Below are 24,598 nucleotides of genomic sequence, written 5' to 3'. Positions count from 1 at the left end.
TCCTGAGCCCACTTTTCAAAGTCCTCTGAAGTATAATGTGCTCTTTGATGAGTCAACATTGGTATTTCTCAAACAATTTCCTTACATAATTTTAGCCTCACAAATATAACTCACTTGTGAAACTAATACTTTTGAGAAAAAAAGCAGATAGAATTGGAGAGTAATTAAATAACCCTAAATAAGCATTTTGTTGAATGTTTTTATGCCAAGAAGTCCCCCAAATATGTGAAGATGAATATAATAATGTATAAAAATTTAAAGCCTTAGTACCTTCCATACAAAAATTAAATGCCAAATCAACCCAAATGAAAAATAATCTACATTTATTCCAGATATACCTCTGTGAAGTTATACTTCAGAAATTCTTGCACATATGCAAAATGGGATGGATAAAGGACTCTCCAAGGCCTTGTTTGTAGACAACAGTAAATAGGCATTAAGAAACAGATACTGATCAAGAGTGTGCTGTAATATGGAATATGTTTTGATAATCTAATATAATGAAAGCTTAGGAGTAATAAAGTATATTGCTCAATGGAAAAAAAATTAAACAAGAAAGGATTAGGTAGGACCCCTTCCTTATACAAAACTGTGTTGAGTAAATACGTTCTTGATGATGACACACAGCTAAAGTAATCATAAAAAAGTCTATGAAAAATATTGATGTTTGTTTCCTCAGATGGGAAACCATGAGATGGAAATAGAACATGCAAGCGATGCTTTCTTATCCACCTCTTCAAAAGCTGAACACCAAAAGTATGTTATTTGTGGAATACTTTGATGTTCTCTAAAGCTCTGCCAATGTTCTCATTGTCTGTACCACTATTTTTTTTTCAATATAATCATTGTTTGGGCTCTTTGAGGATATAGAGTTGTACTTCCTTCCCTTTTAGTAATGTTAATTAATTGACTTTTTTTATTGTTTTAAAATAAATACATTGGAATCTGATCATTTAAAATAAAAAAAAATAAAAATACACAGGTCTAATCTTGATCAATCTCGATCGTCCTTATGACTATCTAGAATCCATGGTAAGTTGTTTTGGTACTCTTCATTAGTTGATGTATTTGTTAGATTGTTTTGATATTTATTACTGTAACTGAACTGTTATTGGGAGATACCTTGAGACCAGTAACAAACACTGGATGATGAAAAACTTTCCCTTCATCCCCACTATTGATTATATTAAATAAAAGCAAAATGGCCACACTAGAATTCAAGGAACAAATGCTTCATGCGAGCAAGCACTTAGCTCTGAGACTGCATTCTAAGACAAACAGGAAACTATGATCAAATGCAGCACCTCAAACAACATAGTGACTCTACTGGCTCTCCTGTTTTAGCTCCGGGAAAAATTTTAGTTCCAGGCAAAGGAAGCCCTCTTGGGAAATTCCAGACTTGCCTGTTTGTTCCCTTGCATTTCCATGATCTAGATAAGTCCACAGTCAATGCTGACCCAAACAATACCCATGACTTTGTCAATGGTTTCCATGCAATAAGCTCCCTACCCCTGCAAAAAGAAGCAGCAGCTGTTTCGGAAAGACGACTCTTAGGGACTCTGGCTCTCAGGCTTCTTGCATAGCTACTATGATGGCTAGATAGAAACCATTTTGTAATGAATTCAGAAGAAATAAAACTAGCTAAAAATCTTCCATAATGTGTAAAGGCCAAGCACATTTTTATTTCCTTGAAAAAAAAAGATGAAAATTCACCTTATTACCGCATTCCTGTGGTTCTGCTCGCACAAAAGAATAAATCATCTTTATGACAGTCCTCAAGGAGTTTCAGTACAATGGAAGCTGAACAACCTCTTGCCCAGTGAGATGTTTATTTTCTAAACTAAATGGAAGCTCACACAGGCAATAACAATAAAACTAATAAATGTATTTGTTCCTAATGTGAGGGCAAGTCACTAGGAACCCTCTAGCAAGAGAAGAGGGAAAGAGAGAGAGTACGAAAGCCAAATTAGTGTCATGGAAGCAATGACATCTCACTACACAATGGGAAGTCCTGAACCTGCTTATTAAAGTCTCGCTGCTCACAATAGAACACAGGCTATAAAAAGGCCATGGGGAACCATTAATTAAATATTAAAAGATCAAATAGTTTTAGTCCCATTAGTTTGTATGTAATTTACATTCTCTAGTATAAATTTAGAGATAATTCTCCATCTCGAATAGCTTTCAACTTTCTGATAAGGTATCTGCAAATACAGAGCCCTACAGGGAGTTTAAAAATATCTTTCTCCATGTGGGCTAAGCATTGTTCTTTTCATAAAAAGTTGCTTTTGAACATCAGTCTCCATAACTAAGATGATTATCATAATATACCTCAAGTTATTAGCCTTGAGGGATACTTTTGTTCAGAGAAGGCATGAGGCCCTTTTTAGATATGTCTAAGCAATAATAGCAGATACACTAAAACAAGAGAAAAGGGTTGCAAATGTATGGAGAACAAGTGTTTTAGACTTTCATTTGGGTGAACTCTTATTCCTGTCCCAAGGTCATGGGTCATACAGTGGCAGTATCAGGACATTGCAAGTACACTTCTCAGGCCTGGCAAGATTCTAGGGATGTTAGTTAACCATGGATAAGTAACTCTTCCTTCAGCTACCTTAGGAAGTTGACTGGCCATTTCTCAGGTTTCACTTTCTCTGAGAAAAATTCTCCCAAACTATGCCAGAAAAGCATAATTTTTATATATAATGATAATGATCAGCAAACCACAAAGGGAGTTTAAGAGGGCAATAACTTATTTTATGATCTGGTACTTAGGCATGTATATCATATATCCTAAAATTTTCACCTATTTTTCAAGATTTCCTAGTTCCATGCCAGTCATTTCAATGAAAATCCCTTTTGAAACTCATAGCATTGAATTATTCTTTCCCTGTTATCCCTGAGTATCAATTCCTGGCACCTCACAGAAAGCCAATGAATACACTTCATTTCCAGATCAGTGATATGAACAGAAAATATTTTCAATATCCAGCTAAAGTCAAACACATTGTAGTATATATCCCCTTTATGAGATGCTGTGGTGCTAATAAAAAATGATGTCACAAAATAGTGTATCCATGTGAAACAACATTTAGCATAGAAACTTTAATTACATACAGAAATTGTATATATGAAAAACAAAACAGAAATCCATTCACAAGTGTGTAAGAGCCCATGTAATTCACTTTTTAGTTAATATTGAACTGTGACACTAAAGTGACTTTTATGTTTTGTATTTTCTAATTTTTTTTAATCAACAAACTACTCCTTTGGTGATAATCCTAAAGCCTTCCAATAAAATCCTTCAGAAACCGATTCTTCTACTTACTCCCTCAGTGCTCATCACAATTTTCAATGCATAGATTTTAAATTCTTAGCCTGGGATCTGTTGATTTGTCTGTGATTATGGCATGAAATCATAGTACTATAAATAGGTAACTAGGAAACTAGTTCTAGCCCTGGGTTTTCTGTTTTGCACACTCTTGGGAAAAGTCCAATCTCACTCGCTATTGTGTTACCAAGGAAGAGTAGTCTGAGCAAGTGCACATCAGTATTGGCAGAACACTTACAGAAATGCAGAATCCAATTTGTTCACCAGCTGGACCATGACATCTGAGATCTCACTTCAGATCTAAGAAGTCGTCACATTACGGTGACTCTCACACATCTGAAACTTCAAGTGTTGTGATCTTACTTAATTATTCCTTGAGAAAGTCAACTAGCCTCCTCTTTACTGCCACAGACCCTTCTGTCAACAGTTATATCTCACCCTAAGGATCATGGTGAGGTCATAGGCACCTTGCTGCCATTTTTATGACTACTTATAGAATTGTGAATGTAAGCAAAAATAAGAGAGAGGAAGTACTGAAAGTAACAATGTTAGAAATGTTTATATATGTGTCATATACTAGATGAATATTGACAAAGTTAGCTCTTTTAGGGCTCTATACAAAATTTATTTATGCTTTTCAGGTGAAGAAATTGAGACTCACATATACATACATTCTCTCATTTATTTTTAAAAATGTTTGTGGGAATGCCAGGTGTGGTGGCCCACACCTTTAGTCCCAGCACTTGGGAGCAGAGGCAGGCAGATTTCTGAGTTTGAGGCCAGCCTGGTCTACAGAGTGAGTTCCAGGACAGCCAGGTCTACACAGAGAAACCCTGTCTCAAAAAAAAAAAAAAACAAAAACAAAAACAAAAACAAAAACAAAAACAAAAAAAGTTTGTGGGGTATTGTTCATCCCACAATATATAGGGATGTATATAGTGTAATCAAACAAAAATCTGTGCTAAGTGTGGATTACTTCCTACTGAACTTTTGACTAGGTGTTTCCCTTAGACCCACAAAACAACATGGATTATAGCCATTATTCTTGGCCACCCACCAGAAACTGATGGTAAGACTATTTATTGCTAAAGGCATCATACACATTGGTCCTGGGACATGATTCTGCATTGGATCAAGCCAATCAATGGCTCAGCACTCTCAAAGCCCTGTCCCTAGCTGAGGAGTTATCAGCAGTTTCTGGCTGTTAGAAGAGGGTCAGTCTTCTTCAGAAATGTGGCCCATGGTTTCCCATGCCCATTTGTATGTTCCTCTACACGATAGATATATATAGGCAGCATAAACCAAACTCAGTGGGTCATAAAAATAGACAAAAATGAGTGAGGAGGAGAATAAAAAGGGGAGGAGGAGAAATAGGACAGGACATGTTATGGGGTATGTATAGGAGTCTCAGAGAATGTGGAGGGAGAGTCAGAGAGTTGATCTAATCTAAATATTCATTGTTTTTGTGTATAAAATTACAAAAGAATAAATTAAGAAACTTATAACCTGAGGCTGCTTGTATTATTTTAATTTGGGTTCCTGCATGTAAGATACTGAGGAACCCTGCCCCCAGTTGGTTGTGATTGGTAAATAAAGATGCTGGTAGCCAATGACTGCACAGTGCAGATAGAGGTGGGAGCTCAGGATCTTCATGGGCTTGGGACCAAAAAAGGAGAGGAGAGAGGAGAAAGAAATCAGCCATGCTGGGAGAAGTAGAGGAAAGATGCCACGCCTGAGAAGGTTCCGAGCAGAGATCATAGACATTATGTAAGAGCCAGGGTATAGTGGCCCAAGAGTGCTCCACCATGGACCCAGGACAGCCAAGATGCAATATAGGATTTAGTAATAAATAGCTCTGGAATATTAGAGGGAGATAGATTAGCCAGGTGGTGGTTAGGAAGTGGCCCAGTCATTAAGCTGATTAAGGCATATCAAAATATAATGGCTGTGTATTTGTTTTTCATTTGAGAACCCAGAACACTGGGGGTGGGGCATCATGGAAGGTGCAGCCACCAGGATCAATTTGAGTATTTACTTGAGTACTATTATAGTACACTAATCAGCACTAAGAGGCAATACAACTGCTTCTTCATTGTTCTCCCACTTGTCCATGCACACTTATTGCACACTCATATTTACACAACGTTCTGGACTCTACCTGCTGTTTGAAAGGGAGCAGGGTGTCCTTAACCCTCACAGGCCACAAAGCTTCTCCATGGTGACTTAATCCTGTTTAAGACAGTTGTCCTCAGAAGCTCTTGAGCACTTGGGTTTGTTTTCTATAGGTCTGATGAAGAGGATACCATCGTGTAAAGATTTATATAACTTGTAACTTTTATCTAGGAAGAGCAGTGCATGTGCACCTAGCAGAAGCTCTTGCACTAGGCTCAGGTGACCTCATCCGCTTGACACTTGTTCACTTTTTTTTAATGCTTATTTATATTTCACATATGTGAGGTGTTTGCCTGCATGTAAATGCACCATGTGAGTGCCTGCTGCCTGTGGAAGCTGAAGAAGGTGTCTGATCCCCTGGAACTGGAGTTGCAGGTGGCTATGAGCCACCATGTGGGTGTTGGGAAGCAACCCTGGATCTTCTACAGAAGCAATAAGTGCTTTTAACTATGAAGTAATCTCTCCAGCCTCCTGGGGGTTTATTCTTAAGACAAAGATAGCATGGTTTCTCTTACCTGCTTCTCTGTGTTGTACAAGGCCATAGTTCTTAAACAGAAACTGTAAATATCTAATGACACATGTAATAGCTTTGGGACTGTGTCAATTCATCTAAACAGGAACTATATGATTTAGATTTCCCTGTATGTTTCCAAATGGGAGTTAGGCACAGAGAAATTAATTTCAAAAGACAAACATGAAACCAATTGTTTTACTTATTGAAGATCAATTCAATTCACTATGCACTACAGCACAGTTAAGGAAATTGCTGCCCTGGCTCACTTGCTGGCAAGGAGCATCATAAATACCAACATCTCCTTTCATTACAGTCTGACTTCATCCCTAAGATTCTCCTATACACAGTTCATTGGCAAAGGCACTTGCATCTGAAAGTGACTTGCCATTAAGATTATGGTGGTAGAGGTTGGTGGTACTGGTCAGTTTTTCCTCATGAGTTCTCCTTGTCAAGAAGAACTCTTTTAGTTTTTCCATGATAGTATTCCCTGTTCCTACTGTAGATAGCCAACTGGTCAACCCCTGCTACCTTCAGGACTAACTACCATGAGAAGCAAAGTAAAGGTCTGAACATAGACTGTTCATCCTGCTTTCATAGCTGGACCAGCTCCAATCACCAGGCCCTTATGCTGAACCACAGGTTTGTACATTTCCATCAAACCATGGCTTCATCCATATCTAGATCATAAAACTCCAAAGGGTGCTTATATTTCCTTTGCAGTTCCATCTCCACTTAACTTTGCATATTCAATAAAGTTCACATATTTTGGAAAACAGACCATATGCTTGACATATGCAAAAACACTCACACAAACACAGATAACATAGCACCTACCAAAGTGCCTTGCACATAAGAGTCTACGTGATGTTTAAACACACACATATTCATACCCACTCACACATTCAGTTGCTTTAGTTTGAACTTTATCTTAAATGAAATTATATATTTAAAGTCACTAAACCAGAATTCATTCAGAGTTGTAAATTGCCTCAAATTCTTAACCTCTACTTATTTATGATATTGGGCTGGAAAATATATTTTGAAGGGCCAGAAAGATGAAGATAAAAGTGATACACAAATCAGAGAACCTGAGCATGATCTCCAGAAACCACACACACACACACACACACACACACACACACACACCCCACATACAAACACATACACACACACACACACACACACACACACACACACATGTCTCAATACTGTGGGGGCACATATATAACTCCAGCACTCTTGTTGTGAGGTGAGATGTAGAGATGAGAGAACTGTCCAGAAGCTTTCAAGCTAACTAGTCTGGAGTATGCATCATAGTAGATGAAAACCTCACAAGAAAGTTCCTGTCTCAATAGAGTGGAAGATGATAATCAACTTCCAAATGTTTTCCTCTGCCCTGATATACAAAAGCACTCCCACATGTGAAAGAAATGAAGAGAGACAGAGACAGAGACACACAGAAAAAGGAGTTTATTTTTCAACAAAAAGGTGCCAGATATATGCATGAAAACTGTATTGTCATGGTACACACTCCTGTATTTTTCCTTCACTAGCTTATGGTTGTTGTGTTAATAAGAACTTAGGAGGACTGCAGAAGATCAGTAAGTAGAAAAAACAATCAACAAAGAAGTAATAAATCCATGAAGTACTTTCCACTTGATCCAAATGCTAGAAATGTATTATAGTAGCCTTTTACACTGCTATGTTCAGGTAAGAACTCTGAGCCCCACACTGCAACTGCAGACAGAGTTTCAATTTCAAACCTTTGCTTCCACAGTAAAACCAGCATCCTAGCATCCATCCTGAGATTCAGCTCCGCCTCAGCAGCACATTCTACTTAACAGTCTATGTCTTTCTAAAAGAACGAGGTCATAGATTTATCTTCTAGCTACTATATTGCATGTTCTCTAGATAATAAGCATTAATTCTTTGAGGCTAGATTTTTGCATACCTACAGGAGTGAAGTCAAAATATAAAGGCCACAGGAATTGAATCCCTTTGATGCTATATGAGAGATAAAAGTTGGTGGGTCTGGTTTGTCTGAAGTTTACAGGCTTCATTCATAAAATGGGAATAAAGACAACTACATGAGAATCATGGTGACTATTAAAAGAGGTTTATAAGATGTAACCCTTGGCCAACTGCAGTACAGAGAAGGTGGTAAGATTTCAAAAGAAATTTTGAATAGAATTGAAATCATGATTTTACCCGTGTAACAAAGTACTTCCGTGAAACATAGGGCTGGCGATAAGGATTGGGGTACAGTGTCGCTTTAGTTATACTCTGCTGTCTTGAAATCCTCCTTGATCCTGGGTCCTTGCCTGAATTCCCCTCCTTTGTGGACAAGTGGTCATTTTCAGAGGGTTGGTCCTCTTCCTCTTGCTTCAAAGACACGGGCTGGAATCCGTCAAAGCTCCCAATTGTTGACATTTCTTTAGCCTAAAACATTGAAATAATCTTTTCATTAAATGATAAAGCACCCCACCCATATCCTGGCTATGGAAAAACAGGTTACAAGGAGCAAAAGATCTTCCCAAAATGGAAACAATCATACTTTAATTGGACAGAGGCACCAGTGGATAGTGCCAGAGCACTGTCACCTAAATGCAGGGCCTTTACCGGGACAGAGAAGTAGAGACTCTCAGGTCTGAGAAAATGAGGTTGTGAATCCCTCCTTTTCCTCCACTTTATTACTGGAACATCAACTGAACATAGGAAATGTAGCATAAAATTATGGCCAGGTAATTTATCTTTGTGATTTCCTGGCATTTTTGTCTAAAACTCTACCTGCCTGGTTTGTATTTAAAAGTGAAAAAGCAACAAAAATGCATCTCCTGATGAGCTCCAGGGATTGGTGCGAGAATGTGTGGTTTGAGTAAGGATGCCCCTCATAGGCTCATAGTTCTGAATGCTTGGCCACCAGGGAGTGGTGGCACAACTTGAGAAGGATTAGGAAGTGTGACTTTGTTGGAGGAGGTGTGGCTATATTGGAGGAAGTCTCATTGGGGGTGGGCTTTGAGGTCTGAGAAATCCAAGCCAGGTCAGTTACCGCTCTCTTCTTGTCTATGGATATGATGGAGAACCCTCAGCTACTTCTCCAGCACCATATATATCTGGGTGCTCCCATGCTGTCTGCCTTGATGAGAATGGACTAGATCTCTGAAACTGTAAGCTGACCTCCAATTAAATGCTTCCTCTTATAAGAGTTGTCATGGCCATGATGTCTTTTCACAGCAACAGAACACTGACTAGTAGGATATAAACTACCTGGAACTGTCATGTTTTCAAATCGAATGTTCCAATTCTAACATTTTATTTTAAGGACATGATTCAGAAAAATTTCCAAAGACACATACACATACTGATAACCTTGTATTACATTCTTTGATAACACGATTATGTCTAGTAGATAAATACTGTATGTAATAAATAGCAATATTAAGCATTAATACAACTTTGCATTTAATAGAAAATAATTTAAATAAGACAAGGATTCTTCACTGGACAAATGTATGTCAAATACAGTGCAGCTCTTAAAATATGAATATGTACTTTACCATAGAAAGATGTCCAAAATATATTTTTATTTTTATGGAAAAAGAAAGTTATCACACATGAGTTGTATTGCTCAGTTGTCTTAAAATCACTCATAGAGAAAGAAAGGAAGTTTTACATATGTATTTTCCTATGTGTATACGTATGCAAATGTCCACTATTTGAAACTGAAAAAATGAAATAAAATGTTAAAAGTAGTTAGATTTTCATGATGATGTTGTGGTTCCCTCTCTCAATTCAGTTTCTGTGTCCCTGGGTGCTAACAAAGTAGTCATTTAGCATTTAAATAAAAACAACAACTCAATTTCTATTTGTGAAATGTCTTATTTTGTTTTGTTTTGCTTTGTTTATAAGGACAAAATAGAAGGCACATGCAGCCCTGTAAAAAGTCTGCCTGATCGATCTAGTGATCTCTTTTCTAACAGAGTAAGAAAGCCACATGGGGACATTGCCTGTGCCTAGGAACTCTGTTCAATCATCCAATCATCCCTACAGGAGGCCAGTTACTAATGTGTCCTGGAAGCAGGCTTCATGCCTAAGTTCACCATTAAGAGTGATATCTTAGTCTCAGAGCTGCCTCTATGTTCTTAATCAACTAAAAGGCAGCTTTAATTCCATTTCCTCAGCTCCTCTGAAATGCCAGAAAGTGGGGTGGGGGAAGCCTAGTTTGCCAGCATATTTTCACCCTTTAAAATTGAGACAAACCAGAACATTCAAGAGAGGTAAAAATAGCATGATCACACAGTGTTGTAGAGAGCCCTTTCCTCCTCATTGAAATATTGTCTGTGGGAGGAAGGAGAGAAGCTCACACAGCCAGGGCCGAGGAAGCTCAGAAAGTTACAGGAGTCACAAGGCTCCTAGCCAAGGTTTCATAAGAAGGAACAACACTGTGGGAGGGGACCGGACCCTTCAGCCAGCCAAACAGCTTACAAGTTCTGCAGAGAGCTCTGGGGAGGCACTTTCCTGCTAGGGTGGGCTTTGATGATGCAGCTGCCTTTGAGTCAACTATGCTCTTGTTAAGTAAAACCTCGCCTGTGTTACTATAGGCAATCATCCCAAAAGACTTCACTAAGTCAGTAGACTTGCACGCAATCGTTTATCTGGTCAGCTGTCCATGCCGTGTTGGAAGTAAATAAACTTTGTATACATCTCTCCACCTAAAGTAATACATGTGCATTGCCTAAATCCAAGCACTTTGGCATAAGATGATGCTATTAGCAGTTGTGTCAGGATGGTGGGAGTAAACAGAACCATCTCTGGCAACCGTGGATGTCACTTTGAGGGAGTTGAATTCAGTAGAAAATACAGTTGGTTAAACTTGTGGATTGCCTTATGCAGCTCCCATTCCAGTTTTCCTTAGCTGATCCTCTCAACCCTGGTAGCCACAGTCTTGTTTACTCTAGACAGATCCCTCTGAGGATACAGAGTAGGGAAGTACCACCTAAGACATACTTGGCAGTACTTATGGACATGCTCTTGAGTCCAGGTTGCCTACCATAGGCCTTCCTTGACTATTCACAGGCATTTTAAAGGCAGGTAGGTACAAAAAGGCTGAAATTGGGCTTAGAGAATAAAAGGGATGGAGAAGCAGGAGAAGGAGGGAGAGAGGGAAAAAGGGAGGGAGGGAAAGAGGAGAGAGGAAGGGAGAGAAGAAGGCAGGGAAGGAGAAAAGGAGCGAGGGAGGGAGAGAAACAGAGAGACAGAAAAAGACAGAGACAGAAAGACAGAAAAAAGAGACAGAGAGAGGCAAGAGACAGACGTGCACTTTGGCTTTGCTAGCAGTTCTGTACTCTATGCACGCGGGTTGGCACCTCCTTTACAGTGGGTGTTGGAAGGAAACGCATTTCCAAAGTTCTCATGAAGGAAGGTTTGTGTCACTGGGAAGGGAAGCCTGCTTCTGTATTTGTGCACTCTGTGAACACACTAACAACAGACATCTGCTCAAGGCTCCTGTGCCTGGAAAACAGAGGGAGGATTTAATTAGCACCACTTCCTCTCCCCCAGGCTGTCTTCTCTGGAAACACTTGGGGAAGGCAGCACTCTGAGCTCTCGAACTGTCTGAGATCCAGGAACTGAGGAAACTCTCAGCTCCATTTGCATTCTTAAAGCCTTAAACCTTGGAAGTTCAGCCAGCCTTGGTTGGAACTGAAATGCTCAGTAACCATCAGGGGGATATCTCCAAGGTCAAGGAATAAAATTCTTCAACAGCCTCCCTACTCAAGGTAGAGGAGGGTAGGCTTCTATCTAAGCATCCCATGTGGTGCCTCAACCCTGACAACTACCAAGTCAATAGAAACAGTCCTCTCCTCACTGCTTAGAAGCACTGTATACACTGAAATAGTAAGGACAGAGAAATCAACACCACTACCAAATCCTGCCTAAATCCTGCCCATTGCTTCTGCAATGCAAATTCTGCATGGCAATGAACTTATAGAGAGCCACTTAGAACTGGAAAGGATCGTCATTTTCTGATGTGTCCCAATAGACTTATCTCAACCTATACTATTCGAGTAGATGCAGCCCAATGTTATAGAGAGGTAAATATTCTCAGCTTAGAAAAAATCATGATGTGGTAGCCACTGTTGGCTACATCTCATTCTGGGAATTTGTGCAATGAAGATCTCACCTAAGAAAGAAAGGTTTACAATATTGCTTGCTTATTCTGGGTGGAACTACTTAAACACTGAAGAGGTCAGCTCAGGAACTTTGGAAAATTCCACCAGACCCCTTCCCTCCTGGAAGAGAAAGGTCATACAGCACATAGGCACCAGTCCCCTCTGGAAGGGAGAGGCTAATTACATTCCTCAGACCACAGAGGGAACCGACCTGCAGATGAGGGAAGCCCAGAGCACATAGACACATTCCTCAGGAAAAACTGTTAGCCACCTGCAGATAAGGGAACACTTTGCTACCTCATTCCCTAAGAACCAATAAGTTTAAAAGTCACACTGTTCTGTCAATCACATTGTGCCTAGTTGCTGATGTTCTATTCTGCCCCTAGAAACTGTATAAAAACTCACTGAATGGGCCGCCGCCGGGGTCACTTCCTCTCCTTGGGGTGCATGATAACCCCATTGGGATGGAAAATAAATTTCTCTTGCTTTTGCATTGATCCCTGGCCCCACATTGTTTATTTGGGGGTCCCTGGTAAGTTAAGGCTTGTCAGAGTGGCTTGTCAGAGTATTACAACACCTAGTAGTCAAAGACATCTACCTAGAGACATGAAAAATAAAATCTCAAAAGGTAGAGCAGCAGCATGAGGACAGAGAACAGGGGCTCTTGAAAAAATTCAGATGAAAACTGTAAAGCAGCCATTGGCCTTTGCAAAGAGATGATTCAGATTCATTGAAGGAGTGAGATTAGAAGAGATTTCTAAAGATTAAGTAATTTTACTGCCATATATGTAACTAAAAAACACAGATAGAAATAAATGCCAAGCAGTTTCCAAAGAATATGCTACTTTTCTTTTGGTTAGGTAATAAAAGTTCTGAATCTCTCAGTTGTTAGAAAAAAAATCAGAGCTAATTTTCACATATATATATGTGGTGTGTGTATATACATAAATATGTATGTATATGATATGCAGAGAAGTTACTTCTAGATCTTTGTCTAAGTATAACTGTCTCTATACAAAACTTCAATTATTCCTCTCTGGCTTTTTCTAGTATTTCAGGATCATGTAGGGTATAAAGTATAAGTAGAGGATTATCATCTGCTCCAAGTCTTTCATTTTGTAAACACTGGCACAGAACTGCTGAAATGAAGGACACATCCAAGGTCACGCAGCTTCTGGGATCAGAACAGGAAGCCATGGCTCTCCTTTTCCACAGCCCCATCTTCCACAGCCCCATCTTCCACAGCCCCATCTTCCACAGCCTCATCTTCAACTGCCTCATCTTCTACAGCCCCATCTTCCACAGCCCCATCTTCAACTGCCTCATTTTTCTCAGCCTATCTTCCACATCCCTCATTTTCCACAGCCCATCTTCCATGGCCCTGGTCTTCCACAGCCTCATCTTCAAGTCTCTAGTTTTCTGTCTTTTCCTATTCTATAATAAGTGAAATTTAGCCAAAGTCCAGAATTTCCCTGTCATGCATAGGGCTAGGGTTCCACAACCAAAGCAGAACAAATCAAGAGGATACAGAGAAGGAGTCCTTTAAAAGGCTTTGGCAAAATGAATGCCCTGATAAAATGGAGGCCCTCTGGCAGCCATAGGATTGGAGACATAGCTCTGTGAAGCAGGACTCATCAGCACTTTCTCCAGAGTAAGTCATTACTGTATCCTAAAGCCTTTCTTACTCCCCCAAATCAGGGTCCAGAGAGCTTTTAGGATTCTGTAGCATGTTTTGCATTCTTTTCTCTCTCTCTCTCTCTCTCTCTCTCTCTCTCTCTCTCTCTCTATATATATATATATATATATATATATATATATATATATGCTAAAAACAATGTTTTGAATTTTTTGTCATATCAGAAAATAAGTAAAATATGTAATATACCCAAAACCTGCTATACTTAAGAGAAAAAATTTTAAAAATCAAAATATTTCAGGTTATAGGCTCATATTTTTAAAATTTAACTATTTTTTATTTTCATGCACATGTGTATAGGATCCCACCAATGCCAAAAGATGGCATCAGACCTGCTAGAACTAGAGTTATAGCTGTTTATGGGTACTGGGGATCACACCAGGGTCTTCAAGTGCAATTAACCACTGAGCCATATCTTTAGCCTCAACTCATAACTTTTATTGGCAATATTATTACAATAGCAAGGACCTCAAAAGCAAGAGGGTCTTGTGCCCACTGATATTATATGTTTCTCTGGCTCAAATCTACACCCCACCATTCACATTTCCAAAACTGTTCTGCTCATTTTTTTTCCAATCTTAATCTTTACAGTCAGAAACATGCTCCCCTGAGTGTTTTCCCCTTCCTCTACCCCAGAAACTCCATTACATTCTGCAGGTTCTCTCCTGTATGGAAGCTATACAATCAGACATAATCATTTCTTTCTCTTCCAAAATCAAAGGTAGAGGCAGGATGTTGATCCCAGAACACATTTGTTTCTCAGAGACATGAATGGAAAGCTATTCTGAGAATAGATTAGCCAGCCACATTTAGGAGTAGCCAGCCACATTTGCTTGGCCAGAACTTGAGTCAAAAACATAACAAAAGATCTTGGGAAAATGTCCTCTCCCAAGAGTTTGATAAAATAAATGAACAAATAAATAGATACTTAAAAAAAAAAACCACTTTGAAAATGTGTCATAGTTCAGATCAAGCACACAACACTGATATTAACCAGAGATGGGTGTAATTTAGAGCTCTTTCATAAAGGGCCTTTTCTCATGGCCAGAGCAGTTCTGTTTTCAGACCCCTTACCTAGATTTCAGGACTGCCTGAAATTTCAGTGAAGCTGCACAACCACATAAACTCTCATTCACTGCATCTCCCCATTACTGGCACCTTATTAATACCGAAAAGCCCAGGCTCTTCACTGGTCTCTAATACCTTGGGAAGACAGGCTTCCTCAGTACCAGCTCTCCTCAATATCACTTACCACTGTATCAGTCCATTCATTCTGCTATAACAAAGTCCCTGAGGCTGGATAACTTAAGAACAACGGGGAGCTATTCTTACTGTTCTAGGTGGGAAGCCCAAGATGAAGAAATTGGGTATCACATTTTGAGAAGGGACCCAACAGTGTCCTAACATAACACCAGGGACAGAAATGGGGAAAGCACCTGACTAGTTAGCTGCAGCACTTTCTTTAGCCATATGATTTTCAAGAGCCAAAACCTATGGTCTAGTTACCTACTAAAGATCCCACTTCTTAATACTAACACACATGCAAATAACACAGAATGTGAATTCTGGACAGTGCACAAATTTGAGCAATACGTAAGAAAACCTAAGCCCAAAAAGATTATGTGACTCTTGAGAACCTGTGAGTGATTAAATTTTAAAAAGTTAAATACAGACAATAAAATTCAAATTACAGGCATCCTAGGACAACAGTATCGTACCCCAGAGAATACTTGTGCTCTGACTTAGACCTTAGAAACGTCTTTAGCTTGTTAAGTAGAACTCTTCAGTTTTTTCACAGGTTGCTATGTAGGTGGTAGGAGAGAGAAAATGTTTGTTGCTGTGCTGTGTTACACTCAAAGCTGTTGACTGTTCTTCCCACTGTTGGCACGGCTACCTACACGAAGGGGTTAACATTCACCAGGCATGTCCCCAAAATAAAAATCCACTTTTAATTCTGACATTTTGTAAAGGTAATTTATGTGAATTTATGTGTGCAACCTTTCTGAGTCTCTGTGCAAGCAGCCGAGGGATGTGTGGTGGATAAACAACAATACTCCAACACCTCGCAGCTCTCCAGCAAGCTCGCTTCTGTGCCAGTGCAGATAAGAATATTGGCAAATGATTCTCCACAATTTCACATTTTGTGCATTAGTGATAGCGGGCTAGCAAGGATGCTGAGTCCTGGGGCAGGATGAGCAGAAGGAGGGTCTCATCTCTCCCAGCCCTTCCTGAGACAGAGGAGCCCTCTGCTCTGCACCTGTGCCTTCATTTCAGAATAGCGGGAGGGGGCGGGGCTGGCGAAAAACACAGGTCTGCTGGGGAGGGACCACAGGCTGAATTCACAGTGACCATGACCAAGTAAGACACTTCCTCACTGCTGCTGTCTGGTCGAAAAGAGGGGCCCGACTTGGTCTAGGTGAACTGTTCATGTAGAATCTGCAGAAGGTGTCTGCAGGGAGAGTGAATGGAGCCTCCAGTCTCCAAACCCATTTTAGTGAGAGCGGATCTGTTTATCTTCTGTGGAACTTTCTTCTTACCCTTTCATGTCAGCGAACAATGGCACTCAAGTTTGAAAGCCGACAGAGCAAATTATATTTAAATTTCCTTCCAGCTCAATGACTTTACAAGATCTTCCTGAATTTTGTAGTTATAAACCCAGGAACATAGCAAAAGGATTTTCCTGATGTGTAAATGCTGTGAGGCCAAAGGCAGAGAGAAGAGTATGGTGATAGGAATCAAACTGGATGAACATCATGGGGATTCGGGGACAGTGTCCTCTGGCTTCCCTCTGCATAGGATGGAAACCCACATGGACCTGAGCTGCTAGAGACACCAACAATGGAGAGCAGGGCATTTGGCCAGGCCACAGCCAGAGATGGGTGAGCACCTCCATATCTATTGATGCATTTAAAAGTAGTAAAGAATTGAGAGGTGCATTGAGCATCTTACAAAACATTAATGCTTAGGAGGTTCATCAAAACTATGTGAGGGAAATTTGGTAGAGTTAAGAGTATTGGTCTTAGACAAAACTTTTCTTGCACATCTTTAAGAGCACTTCCACCCTCTCTTTTAATCTGGATTACGCACTTTGGTATTGATCACAATGTTCTAGAACTACCATTCTTTTTTCTGTCTTTACTTGTGGGCCATGAGCAACTCCAGAACAGGATATGTGTTACACTCATCTTCATGGTCCAGTGGTTGGTATGGGCAGGACATAGATTTGCTGGTGGATGAGCGGCTGACCCTCTCGTTTCTCTGTAATGTTTGAGCTCTGAAGGGCGTGGTTGAGTGCTCAGGGACTACCTATGAACTGAACAGTGTGGAAGCAGGCTCATAAGCCTTCCCTACACACAGTCTCATGTTACAGGCTGGCTCCAATCTACAGAAGATCACAGACTAGTGGAGGTGCAAGGATATCTGCAGGTAGTAGCAGCCTTTGATGACTGAGCTGTGGTAGCACGTTATCCATGATATATGGTGGAAAGGAAGAGAGGATGGCTGGTGGGTGGGGAGAGAGATGTGGAAAATGGTACCTCAAAGCTAATCACACATGAGAGGATAGGCTGAGGACATTCCAGACAGAGGTATGAGGTATAAGGTATGAGAAGGTGTGTGCCAAGGAGAGAAGATAATATAGTATGTGTAAGCAACATGTCAGCCAACTCCAAGCACTATACTTGGTGAACTGGTTATACTTGGTGGGAAATGTTTTTGGTGGGTAACAATGAGAAATCCTCCTGGCACTTCCTCTGAGTTCCCTTGTGTTTGAATTCAGTCCTCCATCCATATCTGCAGGGAAAGTTTTCTCCCAGAAATTCAAACAGAGTCAAGGTCAACACTAGAATGACTCCATTTGCATCAAGGATTTCATTAAATTAAAGATGTAGAGGTCATAGAGAAGTAAGTCCCATTTGTGTTCAGTCCAACATGACATCATCTATCCATTTCTCACATCTTTCTTTCCAAGCTAGCAAACCCTTTCTTGACTCTGTGTTTATTTAATCTGTCGATGTCACTTACACACCGAGGTACCTCCAATTCTTCCCTTTACAACCCCATAAATATAAACTCTACAAGTAAATGTTGATATAAGCCTACACAGGGACATTTTAGTCAGAGGACATTTGCAGAGAGGATTTGGAACACAGAGTATAAGAAGTCCTTCAATAACCCAGGAACAGAGTTGGGAAACTTTACTCAGGCAGTAATTACGTCCTACTTTGAACTGAATTAACCATTTGTGACATAACAGTAGCAAAGTGGGAAGAAAAATAGTTCAGCACAAATCAATCACCATACTTCTTCCTTGCACACACAAAAGGGAGATAGGAAAGAATGCAAAGTAAACGCCATGTGCAAGTAACCAGCCAAGAAGAGGATGCTGGTTCTGATGTGCTTTAGACTGTGAATAGGACTCAGCTCTTCACGCATTAGTGAAATGAGAGCAGAGAGGTCCAAACAGGCAGCCAAAGCTGATAACTCGGATCCCAAGGCAGCTCTTTTCTTCTCTCTCCAAGCACTACAGGAGCCCTAATTTTGAATTTGTTGATTTGAATTAAGAGGAATGCAACAGTTAGAAATTAGAATAAATCTCAGTCCTAAGTACTAGGACATCATAGAGAAGTGTGTGGATTATTGTACACCAAAGATTCCTATATCCCTGTCCGATTCACACCAGGCAGAAAGAGAAGAAGCCTTTCCACAACCACACACTCTCAGAAGACGACCTCCATATTAAGCCAGTGATGACGTCTCACATGCAGACTCAATAAAATTCGGGGTAAATTATTTATTCAACATTGATAGTAAAGCATTTCTCTGAAATAAAAATTAAAAAAGACGATAAGAGGGGGCAATTGCAGGTGACAGGGTCAATTAATACATACTAGGAAAAGCGAGTCCATAAGACCTTGAGAAATACATAAACAGTAGTCTTTATTGTTCTAAAGAAGATTTTGTGAAGAAAATGTTTCACTGAAGAACAGTGTGTGCATGGGCTGACAAATCATCACAGAATAAATTCACCCATGGCACATCCCCAAGGTCAAGGAAAGGCGTATGAATGACTTCCTGGAAGCAGTATTTCTGTTTTCAAAAGTTCATATTCAATCACTACCATATGACAGACACCAAGAGCCCTGACACATATTTTCACAAGCATCATTAGTCACTTTACAAATAAGAAGGCAGGTCCTGAGCTGAGAGCAGGGGAGTGACCAAGCAAATTAGGGGTTAGAGCAGGGCTCCTGGTCCCTCTTTCCTGTTCCCAGCCTCCAATTCCTAAGAGCAGCTATCCTCTGAATCTAGAAAAACCTGCTGTCCGCAGTAACTCATTTCTTCTTGAGTCAGCACTTAGTTCTGCTCTTTCACCATAGAAGCAGGCTGCAAGCACTTTCCTAAATACTGCTTGAAATCGTATTTAAACCATTGCTTCCTGTCAGGGACACCCAACATATGCCAGGCACAAGGATAAAAACTTTGGTGAATTAGCCAAGAGACTCTTCTTGCTCTTTGGCAGGCAGATACTTTCCAAACTCTTCTGTTTCCATGAACATTCTGATATACTGCTTGGTAAGGTGACGTGGTGTCTCTTTTATAAAGGTGGTATCACATGGGTGTCGAGGGACCTCCCTCCAATCCTATCCTTGGAGGAACAGTGGAGGCATTTGTTTGACAAGAGGGAAAATATAGAGACTCTGACAGTGAAGGCTTGGCAGAGCAAAGAGCACCATGATTTCATTAAGCAAAGGTCATACGAGCTCACAGAGACTGAAGGAACATGCTCAAGGCTTACCCAAGTCTGCACCAGACACTCTGGTTATAGACTATAACTTCCAGTTTAGCATTTTGACCTTAGAAAGCCTATGGGGAGGTAGTGAAGCTCTTGCTTTTCATGGCCAACTCCTTGTATCTCTGAGCTCTTTGACACTACTGCCTGTTGCAATGGCCATTCAGAATTTCACATCTCCTCCTGTCTCTTACAGCTGGGCTTCTGGGTTGTTACCTTACTTGTGAACTATAGATACTTCATAGACATTGCTATAGTTTAGCATAAAATGCCCCCACATAGCCTCGTGAGTTTGAACACTTGTTCTCCAACTGTGAACTAAAAAGTTGTACAGCTTTTAAGACATAGGGCCTAGCTGGAGGTAATGGGCTCCTGAGGGGTGGCAGTAGCCCAGATCACAGTTCTAGTCCAAACTCACAGTTCTCTGATCCACTGAGGCATAAGCAAGTAGCCTCATATTCCACTCCAGCCATCACAACTGCTATGAACTCTACTATACTTTTCCTACCATTACAGAATGACCCCTTCTCAATCCATGAGCAGCAGCAGCAAGTCCTTTGTTGAGTTGCATTGCCCAGTCCTTTGTTGAGTTGCGTTGTACAGGTGCTTTGTCACAGTGGTGAAAAGAGCAAGTGATACTGAAGGCCTCTCTCGTATGCTGATGTGACAGGCTGTAGATGTTGTGTTCTGCACCTCAGGAGGCTCAGTCTCTCATGGCTCAAATGCAACCTCTCAACTGCCTGAATCCCACTCTTCTATCTGCCATCAGCTCGCTTGTTCAGGCTGTAAATGATCTATAGGAACTTGTAACTCATCATAGAAAAAAAATAAATTTCTCATGCTTTTACCTCATCCTTAAATGCATTGGTCTCTAGTCAAAATCCAGGGAAATATCACAATAGTAAAATTCCTCTCGTCATAAAACTCCTTGAGTCACTTTTCTTGCCCAGTCCTTAGCCATCAAACACTTACTCTCCCTGCCTTCTGAGTTAATAAAAGAAAGAAAAAGGAAAAGAAACATGACTGTTCCCAGGTCTGATGGAGGAGAAGCATGTGTGGGAGAGCATGGCCAGAAGCAGGGATACCTGGGAGAGTTTAGAGGGGACATAACCAGACAGAATCGTGTCATGTGGGGAGAAAGAGATGGAAGGGGATCCAGGAACTAGGTACAACAGCCAGGAGGACCAAGAAAGCAGGTAACCAAAATGGTGGGATTATACAGGGAAGAGTATCTCAGCCCCTTGGCTGGAGATTTCAGGGAAGGGGGAGGGGTATGTAATCCAGGAGAGCTCTGTAACATACAGGTGGGGACTGAAGGGTTGCAGGAAGAACCTGGAAAACAGGTTCCTATTTTGCTATGTCAAGTAGGTACCTCAGCCATTTGTTCCAGGATTTAAGTCTAACACCTTCACATTCCTCAATGCAGACTAAACGTGCTACTGTGCTACTTTGCTCCTTTTGCATTGTAGTAGCTGGTAGTTAATAGCACGGTGGTCACTGATTGTCTATTTAATTGTCACCTGTGGTGGTTAGTAGTGATAACTGTCAACTTAATAGAATGTAGAATCACCTGGGACATACCTACAGAGACTGTCTTTATCAACTAATGTGAGAACATGCATCTTGATGAAGGGCAAGACTCTTCCTTCTCTTGATGGGGATCCTGAACTATATGAAATGAAGAAAGTGAGCTGACACTAGCAAACTGCCATGGTTTGAATTTACTTGGCTCAGGGAGTGGCACTATTAGGAGGTGTGGCTTTGTTGGATGAAGTATGGCTCTGTCTGGGTGGGCTTTGAGGCCCTCCTCCTAGTTGGCTAAGAGAGTCAGAATTCTTTTAGCAGCCTTCAGATGAAAACATAGAACTCTCAGCTCCCCCTCCACCATGCCTGCCTGGGCTATCATGCTCCCACCTTGATGATAATGAACTGAACCTGTGAACATGTAAGCCAGCCCCAAATTAATATTGTCCTTTATATGAGGCCTTGGTCATGGTGTCTTTTCACATCGATAAAACCCTAACGATGACACAGATATTCCTCACTCTCTTGATTCTCAACTGTGGATGCAATTTGAACAGCAACTTTGAGCTCCAGATGTCCTGACATCCCTGCCATATAGGATTTGACTATGTATTGAGATATGAACCATAAATACGTTCCTCCTTAGGTTGCTTTACTCAGGGTATTTTGTTACAACATCAGGGAAAAAAATCTAAGAATGTGTCCCTCCATTTTATTTGGATGTACAAATACAGATGGTTGCATCCCTCTTAATGTCCTTGCTGGACTCTGAAATAAATCCAAACTCCAGAGAATGGTAAGCCCATGGTCTGAGCAGTTACCTGCCTATTGAGATTCATGTCTCACTGTCTCTCCTATAAACTTCCTTCTCCCATCTCTCGGATCCTGTGTAACATTCAGTCCTTGTTTCTTCCACTCCATTTTGAGTCCCACTTACTCACCAGCTTACTCCCTTCCTTTCTGCCATGATTCTCTTTGCCCTACTTAGAGTACCGAGAGCAGAAACAAGCTTCCGTCAACTAATCACCATTTCATGGGTCAGTTATCCCTTAACTATATCTTCCTGTAGAGTATGCCGAGTCCTTCAGAACTACTTACTTGGCATACTGTAGCTCCCCATTCATTGGTCTTAGCTTTTTTATTCTCTCCTCTAATACAGTCCTTGATGATGTTAACAGTGTTTTATTGGTACTCAGGTATTCTTAGCACTAAGAGGATCATGTCAGATGTGTTCCTTATGTATCAGCTGAACAGAGCACTACATAAGTGATGTCTTCAAATTGATAAATATATGACAGAAAATGTGAAGAACTGCCCATGTCTTGGGCAGTTTCAACCTGTAGCTTCAGCTCATGGGAGGCTGAGTGGGTAGGATGACTGGAGTCCAGGAGTGTAGGTCAGTCTGGGCTAGAGAGCAGAATCCTTCTAATTAAAACAAATGAACGAAGGAAGACAGAAAATGCAAACAATGAATATCTCTTCTCGAGTGAGTCAGACTGACATGATGAGAGATTTGAGGTCATTCTTCTAGGTCCAATATCCAGCATGCCATTTCCAGAAGCCTGTCATGAATAGCAATGTAGAAGAGTAATTTCTATTGTTTGCCAGGCACCATTAGAACTTGTATCAACAAGTTCTTTGTCATTGCCTAAGACTAGGCTCTGTGCACAGTGATATTTGGTAAGCGAAAGATCTAGGTCTGCTTTGGCCCTCAGGGATGCGTACAAAAGACAAAACCTGTGTGTAGCACAGCACACATAGTCACAGCGGATGCCCCAGAGATAGCTTGCACCACCAGAGACAGACAGAACAAGAAAACCCTTGCTTCATCCTGAAGCCATCTGGAGAGGCAAATGGTAATCTCGGTCCCTTTCCTGAGAGCAGTTCTAGTGACAGAAGGGCAAAGGAGAAGCTTATCCTGAAGCCAGTGGACACCGTTCCAGCAGCTACACGAGAACCATGGAATAATCCCAAGAAGAGGACCCTAGAGCAGTGGTTCTCAACCGTCCTGATGCTGCAATCTTTTAATACAGTTAGTTCTTTATGTTGTGGTAACCCTCAATTATAAAATTATTTCATTGCTACTTCATAAATGCAATTTTCTACTGTTATTAATTGTAATATACATATCTAATATGAAGAATATCTGATATGCAGCCCTCAAGGGAGTTGGGACCTACATGTTGAGAACCACTGCCCTATAGTTTTAACAGTAGATACTGTTAACTTTTCACTGTGGGGAATTATCACTACAAATGTGTTGGAGAAATAGTGAAATTCACATGAAATTCCTAGTATGGCAAATGCTAAGCAAGGCAGCATTTTAGACTGACTAGCTATAAGGTCTCCTGAGAATAGTATCATTTTAAGGCCAATTGACCCACTTCTACCCTGCCTGGGAGATGCTAGGACATTGAAATGAGTCTAGAAAGTTTCACCCAGGGGAAAGAAGAGACCAGGGATCTAGAGCAACACAGATGACTCTTTGAAGTACTAAGTACTGAGATGAAAGCCATTCTGCATTAGAAGAGCCATTTGGATTCACTCGAAGATGACTTAAGAAAAATAGAAGGTTAGAATGTTAATGAAAACAAAAAAGTCCAAGATAGTTTTACATTGGATTGTCAATGAGCAAGAGTGACATCTGCTCTTCTCTTTGCCCCCAAGAAGAAAAAAAAAAAATGAAACAACAACAACAAAACAACTCCGTGTCTTCAGTGAAGGGTTCCGGAAAATGATGCAGGAGGGTTCATAGTTCAAGGCAAGCCTGGGACACATAGTAACTTTGAGGCTGGACTGCATCTCAATAATAGCAAAAAAGCATACATAAGAATCACAACTATATACATACATGTACATAATTGTGCCCAGAATATTAGAGAGTAAAGAAAGTTACATTTTGATGGGCAACTTACTACAAACACAAAACAGTGAGCAGTGGCAGCCAGAGTGCATAATAAATGTGCTGAGAAAGTTAAAATACCTGCCCAAGACAACCACACGTCTCTGCTTCCTTGCTTGTGTGTGTCTGGGCTGGGTTACTGGGAAGAGATTGTATTTGGTTTGGGTCAGCTTTTCTGTAAATGTATGTAGTCATTCACTCACTGACCAAGACAGAATAGAGATAAGAATGAGAAGAGCAGCCAAAACACTTCTTATATAGCTGCTTTTGTTTAGTAAGAGTACATAGAAGTTTTAATAACGACCAGATATGACTCCAAAATGATCTAGGAGGGAAGTTTGCCTGCTTTTTCTAACACTTGAGGCTGTCCTTGCTTTGTACTGTTTAAGAGTTTTCTCTTTCCTACCTGACTAGGCAGTGTGAGGCTCCAAACGACCCCTGCATTTGACTGTCAGTCTCTGATTCATTCCTCCAAAACTTAGTCAGGAGATAGGCTCA

At 40.6% G+C, this 24,598-nt stretch overlaps 1 protein-coding gene across 2 annotated transcripts in view; it reads right to left on the bottom strand.

Moving 5' to 3' along the window:
- Tprg (transformation related protein 63 regulated) overlaps positions 1 to 24,598 on the bottom strand; it is a 136,772-nt gene that overhangs the window by 97,881 nt on the left and 14,293 nt on the right. For both annotated transcript variants that reach the window (NM_175165.3, XM_006522581.2), the window contains one exon: positions 8,226 to 8,456. In NM_175165.3, the coding sequence (NP_780374.1) occupies positions 8,226 to 8,447 (222 nt within the window). In that variant the 5' untranslated portion in view covers positions 8,448 to 8,456. The remainder of the gene's footprint in view (positions 1 to 8,225; positions 8,457 to 24,598) is intronic.

Source organism: Mus musculus, chromosome 16 (assembly GCF_000001635.26).
Source record: "Mus musculus strain C57BL/6J chromosome 16, GRCm38.p6 C57BL/6J".
Lineage (NCBI taxonomy): Eukaryota > Metazoa > Chordata > Mammalia > Rodentia > Muridae > Mus > Mus musculus.
The sequence above is the reverse complement of the archived record's forward strand: the minus strand, read 5'-3'. Positions and strand labels throughout refer to the sequence as shown.